Source organism: Pollachius pollachius, assembly GCF_949987615.1.
Source record: "Pollachius pollachius genome assembly, chromosome: 4".
NCBI lineage: Eukaryota > Metazoa > Chordata > Actinopteri > Gadiformes > Gadidae > Pollachius > Pollachius pollachius.
In genome coordinates, this window is record NC_136937.1 from 22,044,892 (window position 1) to 22,059,899 (window position 15,008).

At 46.7% G+C, this 15,008-nt stretch overlaps 1 protein-coding gene across 1 annotated transcript in view; it reads left to right on the plus strand.

Annotated features, from left to right (window-relative positions):
* Nucleotides 1-7,526, plus strand: part of LOC307074133 (XK-related protein 6-like) — a gene marked incomplete at both ends in the record, with an annotated part of 13,078 nt that extends 5,552 nt beyond the window's left edge. Inside the window, 3 exons of the mRNA XM_079734145.1 lie at nucleotides 1,588-1,784; nucleotides 3,958-4,375; nucleotides 7,007-7,526. Of these exons, the coding sequence (XP_079590271.1) occupies nucleotides 1,588-1,784; nucleotides 3,958-4,375; nucleotides 7,007-7,526 (1,135 nt within the window). The remainder of the gene's footprint in view (nucleotides 1-1,587; nucleotides 1,785-3,957; nucleotides 4,376-7,006) is intronic.
* Between the last annotated feature and the right edge of the window lie 7,482 nt (nucleotides 7,527-15,008).

The following is a 15,008-nucleotide window of genomic DNA, read 5'->3' on the forward strand; positions in this document are numbered from 1 at the left end:
TCTATCAAAACGCTTGGAAAACTTGGAACGATAGGGGCATGTGTTATGGTAAAAACTAAATCGCTATTTTAAACCACTTAAAAGGCTAGAAGTAGCCCGACAATTCTTTGGTAGTATAATAAGGGTCTTAACATATAAAACAAGGCATTGATAACTTTGTAAGTGTACAGATTGTACGAAAACAGAGCTTGCATGTCGTTTTCGGATGGCACAATCTCTGTGTTCGTAAATCTATTTATCGAGTCTTAAAAACAAGATGGCGTCGACGGGTGAACTACTGATGGTATTGTGTTAATAAACAATCTGTACACTTACAAAGTTACCAATGCCTCGTTTTATATGTTAAGACCCTTATTATACTACCAAAGAAGTGTCGGGCTACTTCTAGCCCTTTAAGTGGTTTAAAATAACGATTTAGTTTTTACCATAACACATGCCCCCATCGTTCCAAGTTCATAGCGTTTTGGTAGATTCGGCTAGAAACAGCCAACTTAAGAATGTGTCTATACACACTTTTTTGCTCCCAAACTAACATTCCAACTCGTTATCATACTAACCATATCCCAGATCCATTTTACACCGGATTTCTCCTTTAACTGAGCTGTTGAACTGCTGACTCTCTATCCGCTTGGCCTAAGTTTCAGTTGAGCTCCACCTGGCTGCTTCATTTGTCACACAGGTTGTCAGATATGTTCAGTAATACAGGCTACACTTTGAATCGAATAGGCTATACACTTATCTCATAGGCTACACTTAGCTTATTCTTCACTTTGAATGAATGACCATGCTTTCATTTGCTCTTCATGTGTCCTCTATAATGTTCTCGTCAAAATACATAAATGGAAATACTGTGCTCAATCAGATATGATATGTTTCACCTTTGTTAATTTATTGTTTCATCTAGATACAGTTGCATATGTACAGCTAGATTCATTTTCATCTCAGGGTGTGTTCTACCGTCTGGAAGTATGGACGTTCTTGAAGCTGAGGGTATATTCTTTACACCCAGATGGTGAAACATAAGTCATTCAGTAGCAGCATTTCTCCTCTCAAGCGCGTTATCGAACCTGCCATCAATTTTAGTTCAATTGCTATTTTGGGAGCCATTCAAATATCCCTCCCACGTTCCTTAAATATAAAAGCTAATTGCCTTTTTGAGCATAAGAATGGCTCAGAGCCTATAGCTCTATTTCAAGTTTTTGTTAAAAACAGACAAACTTGCCCTATAAAGTAGCCTGTTTCATATTAATAGTGGCAAATTTTTAAAAAAATAATTCATAAAAAACTATCAACCAAGCATGATTTACACTAGAGCATACTAGAATTTGCATACTGCTAACCCGAGCCATTGATTTTAAACAATAAAACATGCTAGCGTGTTAGCATGCCAACCTTAAACGTAGAGTTCCGTCCATCAGCAGACCAGAGAATTCTGCCCTGAACCTTCTCATGGTATCAGTACGTCAGGTAGCCTGGTACAAAGTACGGCCTCTTCTCTAAACCTCATTAGGGGTCTAAATAATCCTCCTCCTTCAGAATCCCCCAGCTGGGATGGGTAAAGACCAGTCCTTTGGTGTGTGCCGACAGGTACATCCGGACGCTCTACCTGGGCATCCAGTCGCGGCGGCAGCGCGAGCACCAGCGGCGCTGGTACTGGGCCATGATGTTTGAGTACGCCGACGTCAACATGCTGCGGCTGCTGGAGACCTTCCTGGAGTCGGCGCCCCAGCTGGTCCTCCAGCTGTGCATCATGATCCAGGAGAACCGCGCCGAGAGACTGCAGTGTAGGTGGAGCCCTGGGGGGACAGCGGGTCTGTGTCTGGGGGGGTCTTTGTCTGGGGGGTCTGGGTCTGTGTCTGGGGGGTCTAGGTCTGGATCTGGGGGGTCAGGGGGGTCTGGGTCTGGTGGGGTTTGAGTCTGGGGGGTCTGGGTCAGGGGGGTCCGAGGGGTCTGTGTCTTGGGGGTCTGGGTCAGGGGGGTCTGGGTCTGTGACGGGGGGGTCTGTTTCTGGGTGTTCTTGGTCTGGGTCTGTTTCTTGGGGGTCTGGGTGGTCTGTGTCTTGGGGGTTTGTGTCTAGGGGGGCTTTGTCTGGGGGGTATTGGTCTTGGGGGTCTGTGTCTGGGGGATCTCGGGGGTCTTGGTCTTGGGTGCCTGTGTCTGGGGGGTCTTGGTCTGGGTGGTCTCTGTCGGGAGGGTCTTGGTCTGGTTTCTGGGGGGTCTGTGTCTGAAGGATCTGGGTCTTGGGGATCTGGGTCTGGGGGGTCTGGGTCATGGGGATCTGGGGGGTCTGGGTCTGTGTCTGGGGGGTCTGAGGTGTCTTTGTCTGTGGGGTCTTGGTCTGTGTCTGGGGGGTCTTGGTCTGGGGGGTCTGGGTCTGGGGGTGTGGGTCTGGGGGGTTCTGGGTCTGGGAGGTTCTGGATCTGGGGGTCTTGGTCTCGGAGGTCTGGATCTCGGGGGTCTGGATCTGGGGGGTCTGGGTCTGGGTCTCGGGGGTCTGGGGTGTCTGGATCTGGGGGGTCTGTGTCTGGGGGATCTGGGTCTGGGGGGTCTGGGTCTGTGGGGTCTGGGTTTGGGGGTGTGTGGGGGGTCTGGGTCTGGGTGGTCTGCTCCACAGAAATCAGCCATTTGCGTTCTCAGAATCTGACTGATAGTATGGTGCAATGGTGCAACTTTTACAGAAACCGAGTTGTTGTTGTTGCAGACTGCAGAAAATTATGCATGCAGACATCGTTGTTCTGGGGTTTGCGTTCTCCATTGGTCCGATTTGGAAACATGACAACAATGGTTGAACTTGGCGCAAACTATTAGTGGAAACAGACAGAATTTTGCACAACCCCCATAGGAAGCAGCACTCTCTGATTCGAGCGCCACCTTCCCTTTGAGGAAGAGGCGCAGCTCTAAATAGCCTCCGTTGAAGTTCTACGAAGGTGGCCTTGCAGGCCACTTGAGTTTACAAACTCTATGAACACGATGATCAGTTACTGTTTATTCCGTCCAAAATGTTATACTGTTGAGTACTGAGGATATAGGAATAACTTTTTACAAAGGCTTGAACTGTTGATAAAAAACGATTTGATTGAAGTTGGACGACCTTGCAGGCCACATTGTGTCTTTGACGTAGAAGGCCAATTACAAAAACTCTACAGACTACCTCTGGAAAATATTTTTACTCTCTGTATCTTCTCTCTTATCCCCCTGGTCTCCCCAACACCACCACCACTACCCTCTCTCTCCCCCTGGTCTCCTCACCATCACCACCACCACCCTCTCCCCCCCCGGTTTCCTCCCCACCACCTCCCTATCTCCCCCCCGGTCTCCTCACCACCACCTCCCTCTCCCCCCCTGGTCTCCCCACCCCCACTCACACCTCCCTCTCCCCCCCTGGTCTCCCCACCCCCACTCACACCTCCCTCTCCCCCCCTGGTCTCCCCACACCCACTCACACCTCCCTCTCTGCCCCCCTGGTCTCCTCACCTCCACCACCCTCTCCCCCCCCGGTTTCCTCACCACCACCACCCTCTCCTCCCCCGGTCTCCTCACCACCACCTCCTTCTCCCCCCCTGGTCTCCCCACCCCCACTCACACCTCCCTCTCTGCCCCCCTGGTCTCCTCACCACCACCACCCTCTCCCCCCCCGGTTTCCTCCCCACCACCTCCCTATCTCCCCCCCGGTCTCCTCACCACCACCTCCCACTCCCCCCCTGGTCTCCCCACCCCCACTCACACCTCCCTCTCTGCCCCCCTGGTCTCCTCACCACCACCACCCTCTCTCCCCCCCGGTCTCCCCACTCCCACATCCCTCCCCCCCTGGTCTTCCCACCACCACCACCCTCTCCTCCCCGGTCTCCTCCCCACCACCCCCCTGGTCTCCCCCCTGGTCTCCCCACCCCCACTCACACCTCCCCCCCCCTCCCCCCCCGGTCTCCCCTACCCCACCACCTCACTCTCCCTCCCAAGGCGTGTCATCCCTGGCCTCGCTCCTCTCCCTGGCCTGGGTGTTGGCCTCCTACCACAAGCTGCTGCGGGACTCGCGGGACGACCAGCGCAGCATGAGCTACCGTGGTGCGCTGCTGCACCTGCTGTGGCGCCTGCTGACCATCTCGTCGCGGGTGTTATCACTGGCGCTGTTTGCCTCGCTCTTCCACCTCTACTTCGGCATCTTCGTGGTGCTACACTGGTGCGCCATGGCCTTCTGGGTGGTGCACGGAGGCACAGACTTCTGCATGTCCAAGTGGGAGGAGGTGCTGTTCAACATGGTGGTGGGCATCGTGTACATCTTCTGCTGGTTCAACGTGCAGGAGGGCCGCACACGCTACCGCATGCTGGCCTACTACAGCGTGGTGCTGGCCGAGAACACCCTGCTCACAGGCCTCTGGTGAGACACACGGCTGGGCTTTTGGTTTGAGGTTTTAAAGTGGTGATATCATGCTATTTTGGACTTTACCCATTGCTTTGGACTGTTATATGATGTATGTATAAATGTTTTATGTCTGCTAAGATAGAAATGTCTATGTATGAGCCAGGGGGAGTATTCGCACCCACCGAGTATTCGCGCCCAGAGAGAAAGCACTCAATAAGTGCGTGAAACAGGTCGGTTTCGCTCAAACCGGGCGGAGCTGTAGTGCAGAAGTCGCGTTCAACCAATTGCACTAGAGTGGGCAGACTGGGTTACCCGGGAGGGGGGCCTTAAAGCGACATGATACAAAACAACTTTTTTGAAAGATGTTGAAATTGGTTTTGCATAAATGAGTGTGAGAATAATAAGGGGTATTTCTAACTTACAGACATGTAACCCTATTCCAGTAATGCAATTATTAACCCTAAAAAACATTGTTATTTTAGGGTTAATGATATTGGACCGTAATATTGCTGGAAGGATAACTTCCATAACAGAGGAGGGATACATAAGATGACACAGGGGGAGAGAAGACTATTTGTGGTTTTAGTTGAATAGTTAAAGATGTGCAGGCGGTACCAGAGAGGGAGTTATCGGGCTGTGGGGTGGCCCTCGTCAGAGACGTGAAGACAATAAAAATAAATAAGATGATTCATGCAAAATACACACATAACTAAGAAGTGACCGCCCCCTTTCAACACATCTCCATGATACTGTCTCTGTCCCGTTCTGATAAATGAGTAGAAGTCAGGAGTGTAAAGTTACTCCTAACACTTTAGAGACACCTATGACTCAAGATGTACCCCGGAATGGTCATCAGGAACTTTAACGTGCCATATATGCAAAGAGTGAAAAACGAACACATGTAGTGGCTGAGCAATAAATGTTTGATACACAATTATTACCTCCAGAAGGCCTTGGCCAGTGGGGAACAGGGTAGAGAAAAGGTAGCCACCTGCGCATGCTGCCAGTGGGATTATTTATGAACACAAATCAACACAAAACATCACTGGATAACATGACCAAGGAAAACATATGGTGGATGCATAAAGACCCTAGTTTTACTGAACAATACTCATATGTTAATCAGGTGAGTACAACTAAGTATTATTATTCTCTACAAACGTTGGGACCTATCTCCTTCCTAAATATTTCATCTAGAGACTCCATTCAAATTTTTAAATATTCAGAATAACTTGGAATCGCGCGCTCTTCCGTGTAAATATACTATCTTTTTTTAAACATGGGAGTCAATTGACTCCCACACTTGTACACACTTGTATCTTCAATAATATCTAAACGGAATTTCGATATCATTTAAACTTTATTCAGAATTGCAGGTTTAGTTTCATACCGGCTTCGTTTTCAGTTGGTCTCATTGATTTATGTTGACGCTGGAGCGTGAAGACATTCAGCGGTGTTGCCAGATTGGGCAGTTTTCCCCGCCAGATTGGGCTACTTTTGGAGGACGTTCAGGCAGTGTTGCCAGATTGGGCTGTTTTTCCCAAGTTTGTAGAGAACACCAGCAGTGCAGGGCAATACATTTGACCTTTCAGATTCTTTAGTTCAATTCATTTTAGCAATAGTTTGCGCTTTTCATTCAGCTGTCACTTTATTAGTTTCCATTTACCATTTACCAAACCCATACCATTTACATTTTCTTAAATGGTGTGCATGTTTCCATTGTTTACTCCATTTAGACTTTTGAACTTTTGTTCAAATCCCTTCAATTGATTTAATCCATTTAACGTTTCTTTATGTCTTAATCTATGTGGCTTTATTAAAAAAATATTTTCAACCTCAATTTGCACTATAGCACTCAATGCATTTTCTGCAGGAAATGCATTTTCTAGTATTCTATGATCTTATATTTCCTACTATTTTAAGGATAAAATCCCAACCTGGCATTTCACCATAGGGTGAACACACTGCTTTACAGGGATTGTTCAGCACAGAAGATGTGTATTTCTGTTACCACTGCGTTCATCTCTTCAGATCTTAAGACCAGCGGGAAAACAATGCGGACGAATTGTTTCAATTAACAGATTTAATCAGAAAAGGCAGATTCTTCTGTGGGTTCCAGAGCACCCAGATCAACCTGGTTACAGCCAGATTACCACCGGATTAAAAGATTAAAAACATAATCTTGTAGTCTGTCTTGTAGTTGGCATAATACCTCGGTGCCCGTCTGTTCATCCATCAGTCAGTCCAGCACGCCTCTCTCATGGGGATTCCACAGAGTTACCCGTTTTAGCATTAACAAGAAACCTAATGCCAAACATTTACCAAAGAGATATTTAATGTACAATATACATTTGATAAATCATTATTCATAACTATATTCCTAATGTAATGTTTGAGAGTTCCTTGTATGTGCAAACAGACTGATGCCTAATGGTTGGGAGCCACGAGTGAACTAATCTGCTGATCACTCAGTGTGCTGCGTGTACACAGGGCCACTGAAATACAGGCAACGTGAGTGAGTGTGAGTGAGTGAGTGAGTGAGTGAGTGAGTGAGTGTGTGTTGAACGGCAGTTCAGCAACCCATTTCAACTGCCCCCCCACTCCCCCCTCTTCCCCTCCTCTTCCTCCCACCTCTCCCCCTTCCAGGTATTCATACCGGGACCCGGCTCTGACCGACTGGTATGCGTCTGAGGCGCTGTGCGGCGTGTACCTGTGCTTCGCCGGCGGCGTCCTGGTCATGCTGCTGTACTACGGCTTCCTCCACCCGGCCTCTGCCCACCTCTCGCCCAGTCCCGCCTCCTCCTGCTGCGCCCAGCTGCTGTGGGGGCTCCCGCTGCCCCCCTCAGCACCGCCCTCCGCCCCACCCACCCCGGCCCACCTGGCCCGCTCGCAGACGGAGGAGGACCTGGCCGACGACACCTGCCTGCCCGTGTTCCAGGTGCGCTCCTCGGCCTCGGCGGCTGCGGCGGCGGCCAGGCTGGAGGGCCCACTCATCAAGATCGACATGCCCAGAAAGAGGTACCCGGCCTGGGATGCGCACTACGTGGATCGCCGGCTGCGGCGCACCATCAACATCCTGCAGTACATCACGCCGGCCGCCGTCGGCATCCGCTACCGCGACGGCCCACTGCTCTACGAGCTGCTGCAGTACGAGTCCTCGCTCTGAGGGCCAGGGGACAGATGCACGGACGGACGCAAAGACGCAAGGACATAGATGCGTCAAGTCAGAGGGGATGCAGTGTGTCCGGTGTGTGAGTGGGAGAGAGAGAGTGTGTGTGTGTGTGTGTGTTTAGAGTCAATGTGGGAAAGAGTTGCTGTTCACTCCCAAACTGTGTCAAAAAGAAAGCACAGGAACACTGATGGGACCATGTCACACACACAGGCACACACATATACACGCTGGTTTCCAGAAATCCACCATTGACTTGATGCTCAACAACAATGTGTCATATTCGGACATGCGAACGCACAAAGACATGGGCACAGACACACACACACAAACACCTGCTGTGATCTCAGGCCTGTGAGTCTAACACGATGACTCAACAAGCTGCTTCGGTTTGAGCTATCTTTCTACCTCTTTTCTTTGTTTCTCTACCTCTCTCTCTGTCTCAATCCTTTCTGTTCTGTTCTCTCTCTCTCTCTCTCTCTCTCTCTTTCCATCTCTCTCTCTTGCTCCGTCTCTCTCTCTCTGTCTCTCTCTCTACCTCTCTCTCTCACCCCTACCTCTCCTTTGGCTCTTTTCATTTCACTCCGTGTTCTGCTGTGATAAAAATAATCTCTTCAAAACAACAACAACCATAACAGCAACAACAACAGCAGTTGACAAAAAAAACACACACAGAGCTGAAGCACACACGTGGCTCCCTGCATGCCTCCTTGGTGTCCCACGTCTTTATACTAACCGATCTGGAAGAAGCTGGAAGAGGCCGGTCTGTTCTATTATCAGTAGTGAACACAGTGTTAGCTGAACAAGGGGCTGGATATATTTTTATGTAGAGAAGGCTTCTCAGCTGGTTTCTTTGTTTGGTTTTATTCTTCCTCTGGGGTTCACATGCATTGTCAACAAATATTTGATTGAAGGTATGTGTCGTGTGTATGTGTGTGTGTGTGTGTGTGGGGGGGGGAGGGGGGGGGGGGGTATTCAAGCACTGGAAACTTCCACAACTCTGAAGCACACAGTGGTTAAGGTTGAATGTGGGTGCTGCTTCCCCTGTGGTGCTCTGTCTCTACAGTTAATATTAACAGTATAAACTGTCTCACATTGTTTATATATATATATATATATATATATAAACTGTGCCGTACAGGTCATATACAGTGAGGTGGTCTGTTAACATCCTGTTACAGTGCGCTGTGCACATTGTTGAACATTTGAGTAAAATCAGCTTCGGTCCTCTTGTACACAAGTGAGTGTAATAATCTAACGTAGACCAGGGCATTTTGTGTTTTTCTGTGTGGGTGTGTGTGTGTGTGTGTGTGTGTGTGTGTGTGTGTGTGTGTGTGTGTGTGTGTGTTTGTGCACGTGCTGTAGTTTACGATTATCTTATTTCCTTTCCGGGCGCCGTCCAGGGGGATTGTGGGTGATGAAGTCCCCACTCTCCCAACCCATCAGCCTTTCTGTTGCTGAATTTCTACTGCCTACTTGTCGTCATGCCCGTGATTCACCCCAGACATGACGCTTGTTGATTTCATTATGGTTGTTGTCCCCTGCAAGGCGAGCTGTTGTGGAGGTGGTCGGCAGCAGTCTCCCACCCTGTATCGTAGCGCCTAAAATCACAAGCGCTGTCATCATAGCGATAACGAGGGAGCACGAGACCCGCTATCATGGCGTTATCTTATTATCTTAAAGGAGACATATTATGGTGTTTTCCCAACAAGTAAACATAGTATTTGAGTTCCAGAAAACCGTTTTTTTAAGCTGTTTGCTGGAAATAGCTTGTAGGAAAAAAAATATTGTCTACCGCTATTCCCCTCTGTTTCAGTCCCTTCAGAATGCGCTGTTTCTGGTGTCTGTAGCATTGATGCAAATGAGCTGCTGCCCATTGACCAATGAGCTGTCAGACTGAACCACAGCATGGAGGAGAAGGGATTGTTGCCGTTTGCTGACTCCTGGAGCTCTATATCTATATAATATAATATAATATAACATAATAATAATATTATATACGGGTATTTATAAAATATATCTAATATCACGGCCAAAAGCTATGTGCGCCTTGGATGATATTATGAATAATGAAGACTGTGTCTGACGTCTCTGGTACTTCCACAAGTAAAGACTCGAAGTGGGGGATATCTCGGCCATGGTTGAGAAGAATTGGGGGGAAGGAACTTTGGCATTGACTTTCTGAAGTCTATGAACCGCGACATGGAGAAGAAAGGGATTGTACTCCGGGAGCTGAGCTGCCGGACTGCCTCCGAGCTCCCCGCGCCGGAGCTGCCGGACTGCAGTCCGGCCACAGTCCGGCGGTGTACTCCGGGAGCTGAACTGGCACCGAAGCTAGGTGGCAGCTCCAGCGGACTAGCAACTCCGGCGGACGAGCAGCTCTGGCTGGGGGAACTCGGTGGCAGTCCGGCAGCTCAGCTCCGGGAGTACAATCCCTTTCTACTCCATGTCTCCTCCTCCCGACTTCCGACGAACCTTCGGCGGGGTGAGCTCGGCGCCAGAGAAAGGGATTGTACTCCCGGAGCTTAGCTGCAGGGCTAGCGCCGAGTTCCCCCCGCAAGAGCTGCTCGTCCACTGGTCCACAAAATCTTAGCGATGCTCTGATTGGAGGGGAGTGGGGAAGTGGGAGGTAATACTCAAATGCCCCCTTCCTACGTAGGAGGGGGCGCCGAAACTGACTCGCTCGTTTGGTAGCTGGAGGCAGGCTACTTCCAGAAATGTGTATCTCGCTCAAAAAATCATGTACAGACTTTTTTCAAAGTTTGTATGCGTGTGGGAGCACCATATACCCACAACAACACCCCAAATCCCAGGAGAAGTGCTGTTTTCATAATATGTTAAGATAACGCCTTTAAGATAACGCCATGACTCCTAGCCACGGGAACAACAACAACAACACGTTGCCTCTGTGATGACGAGAGGTGTCATAGCTTATTAGGAACAACTGCTGTTGGCAGAGAGCGATGACACACACACAGGACACATAGCCCAAAGACAACGATATGACATTGGTTCACATGTAAGCTTGTATACAAACATTCTAGTCGCAAGCTCCAACTCCTGGAGGTTTAAAGGGGTGTATTTAAGCTATTCTTGTTGACGTACTCGTCTTATTGGATTTGAAACCACAGAAAAGTATTCACATCAAGAAAATTCCATAATATAGAAAAAATATATATTCGTTCAATAGTAACCCAGCCCCCCAAAATGCGAAAAACGCCTAGCAAGAGTAGTAAGCTTTGGTTGTGCTATTTGTGTCTCACGTGCATTTATTCAGATTGTTTTATATTTAGTTATCGTTTTTGTCTTGTTCCATATTATGTCATGGTTTCATTCTGTAACTTTAGCGATGAGCATTTTGAGGAGATAGTAGAGCAATCCCTTTGACGTGACAAAACGTTTTAATCTTCAGCGGTGCCTCGAAGCTTAGCGCTAGGAGGGCTTTTCTGCGGTGCTACAACATAACATACGCAGGCTCCACTGTCCTGTCCATTGCCAGCTGACAAACTAAACAACTGCAATTGGCAAGCCACAGGTGCTCATATGATAGCCAGTTGCTAACCGCCAACTAGCTTAGTTCCACTTTTTTCGAATGGTGCAACTGTGATTCATTTCTATACGGTGCAATAGAGGCAGGTCTTCTTGTCTCTCTCTTAGAGGTCTAGGGTGCAGTAACTCCACCAGCCCTTCACATCTCTGCCAAGGCTTTAGGCCCACCCCCTAGACCAAACACACAACTGCTCTTCCTGTCCTGCAGAAGCTATGCAAGTCGCCGACGCAGAGAGACACACACACACACAAACCACAAGGACACACACTTACAAATACACCAACACATACACACACACACACAAACGGGCATGCACAGACAGACGCGCACTAACACATACACACTTACACACACACAAACAAACAACGTATGAACAAACACACATTCACATGCACTTACACTTAGACACCAATCGCAGACACACACTCCAAAAGTAAACACACACAAACCTATCCAAACGCGCGTACACACACATGTAAAAACAGATAAAGCAGTGCAAAGGTACCCACTTCTGCAAACACACACTGTTGCAAATGTAACTACACATACACTCAAACACGCACAAATACAAATACTAATATATTCACACACACCATGACAAGGACATAAAACACTCGATATAACACACTTGTGCAGACCCACACTTATGCACACTCACTTGTTCACACACACATGTGCACAGACACTTGTGCACACACACACGTGAACATAAACACACTTGCAAACAAACACTTGTACACACACACACGTGCACACATACACACACATGCATACACACACACATGCACACACACAGGCCCACACAAACATACAGTCCGGGCTCGCCTCCACTCCCTGTTTGATTTGGGATCAAAGTTCATCTGGTGCTACTGAGGAAGGCCACGTACACTCACGTGCATGTGTATTTGCACAAGAAAGTGACAGCCGAAAACTCCTACGCATGTTTGTAACTCAAACATACAAAAGAAATACACAAATAATGTAAATGTGTAGGATTATAGGGCGACGGACAAATAGCAACTTATCCCTTTACGGTGGGCTCTAAGCTGTGTAAATACTGTGTTGTCAGTGCACACAACATCACACACACTTATTCTGGTTCAAGAGACACAGTGACACGGGTGGGAGGGAATCCATGACACTTTATCGTTGATAAATGCCGCAAGTTCCGTCATAAGCCGGGCATGTGTGCATGAGGCCCATCTGAGACAGGCTTTTGTTTCATGGTTTTTCATACTTTGTGTTTAGACTTTGTTTTACTGTTTACCGTTATTCTTGGGGTAGGGTTTTGGTTCACCCACAGTTGAATAGAGTTGAATATCTGTCTAATGTATGAATTTACAAAAAGCATTGACAAAAAAAAAAAAACAGCCTAGCACATGAAAAACTGGGAGAACTTGACATGATTGCGGTCAGATCTAAAGAGTATTGTCCGTTATTCTGCCGTGCTCCTGCGTATTGTCACTGTGCTGTGATGTCCGGTACTCCTGAGGTGTAGATTATTGTCAAAACTTTGTTCTAAATGCACGAAAAACTGCTCACACGTGAAGAAAAAACTGGGGTTGACCATTGACGTCTTTGGTCTTGGACTTTAAAAACGATGTCAATGATTCAACTTTTTACCATCAAGGTATAAAAAAATAACATCAACAATACGTTCTTAGAACACAGTGCTGTTTTTCTTAGATATTTACACCAAAAAAAATACATTCGTACCCTCCCGACCCCAACCGTTGCCAAGGAAACCAGGGGGTCTCCTCCATCTTGGAGACTGTGAACCAGAACAGGGAAACCTGAGGTCTTCCACCGGTCCAAATACCCTAACTCTTCCTTTTCCTTGTTGTAGCCTCAACATGTTTTTGAATGTTTTTTATGATGCTACACAATTTTTCCTTTTTTATTCATTGATTTTAATGTTTTTTTTTCATTTATGATGGCCACGATACATTAGTTTCCCCTGTGTTTATTCTTCTTAAGCGGTGTAAAGGGGCAGTGTGCAAGCCCACCCTCGGCCTACTGTGTCTGCTGAGGCCGGCTGTCTGTCTGCTGAGGAAGGTTCTACAGAGGAGATGAAGGTGAAACATGTCAGCTATAACTGACCCAGTCAGGGTAGATAAAGGAATGTGTACTTGATTGTGTATAAAAGCAAGACTTGTATTTATTTTTTCTTTGGGTGTATCAGGGTTGTAGCCTAGTTAGGTACGCACAAGGCCATGTTAGCATGCCAATTGGCCACAACTAAAAAAGTCGACCAAGTTCAATTAAAATGACCTTCTGCCCAATCACAGTCCATTTTGCAAATGAAAGTAGGCTTAATCCCTTTCTCTGACTTGGTGTATATTCAAATTTGGTACAAGAAAATACAGATGGATTTCCAACACATTGAAAAGATCATATAAGCACAGGGTGTGGCCAGAATAGACCTAGTGATGGCCTATTGAGGGATGCTATTATTATAATTACTATTATTGTAACTATTTTGTATTCATTTCTATTCTTGCCCTGGTATTACAAAGGGCCCATACTTTTCGACTACCACATTCATTCCTTGATAAGACGAGTAGCATTAGAAAACCTTGCTGTGCGAAAGTGACTTTGATGTTTTATTAAGTAACTTTCTTGTGGTTACCGTTTCTGATTGTAAATACCTTCTCCATGGTAACCTTTCTCCGTTTGGTCCATGCTTGGTGGTTATTGTTTTCCTATTTGTTTCAATGGCTCTGTCTAATGTTAACGATCTACGTTCTTTAAACTAACTGGACTGTAAGGGAGTTGGGGGGGGGGGGGGGGGGGGGGTTTCGAGCAAACCTTGTTTTTATTTTTTTGGTCTGTGCGATCGTGTTGTTCTTATAAGCACATTAAGTAGGGTTGAGGGAAAAAGAACAACTCTCCAGAGTAGCTTAGGCAGGCATACGTTTTAAGATATGGGTCAGTTGATTAAAGAGAAATGTATTTCTATTGCAAGACGGTTGATTTGATAATGCCTGAGTAGTGTTTATTAACACTGCAGATTGTTCTGAATGATCATAAACTTTAAATGATGTATTTTCACTGCAGTGAGATTTTACTTTGATACAGTCAGCCTACATGCACGATACAAAGAGTAACAAACCGCTAAAGCACATGAAACATGGCTCAATACAGTAATCTGGATCAAACTGCTGGAAGATGATGTCACGTCATGCCATAGTATGATGAGTGACATCACTTTGGACTGGTCTACAACCAATAACCACTGGTGCTGTCACTTTTGGATTCAGATTTATTTTTCACCTTTGCATTTCTCGACTTGGTGATCATGGTATTGTAGTGCGCAGGCAATTGTGTTGTAAAATAGAGAAAATGGTTCACCTGTGGCTTCAGTTCTGTTTATTGACAATAAACCGACTGGCTTCCAATTCAACTTCAGATTGAACCGTGAAGAAACCCTTAGGCCTACAGGGTGCTACTGCCTGCAGCGCTTCAGTTCACTGACTGAATCGCTGAGCACCGCGGCGGTCGCGGCTAACACGACCGTCCCGGTTATCACAACCGTCAAATCATGGGACAAAGCAAATGTTTTTATTTTCTTTCTAACCAATCACAGCATCCATGGGGCCCAGTGGTGATGACAGGGACATAACTGTACACCTGAAGTCCGTCTGTGTATTCTGTGTCGATATTAATATTACAACTGTTTTCTTTCCGGCACGGTGGGTGTAATGAATATATTTTCAATGGTCCGTCGGCGGCCAGCATTAGAAAAAGGTGTTATTTTTGTTACAATATTTCCTGGAAATAAATTATTTATCTTACAGATGACCACACACACTATAAACAGATTTTAAACAATGTAAAACAGATATAATAATGAATCATGTACAGTTCCATTTTGCTTTTGAACACAAAGACACACTAGGTTGATTTTATATATTTACCATTTTATTACA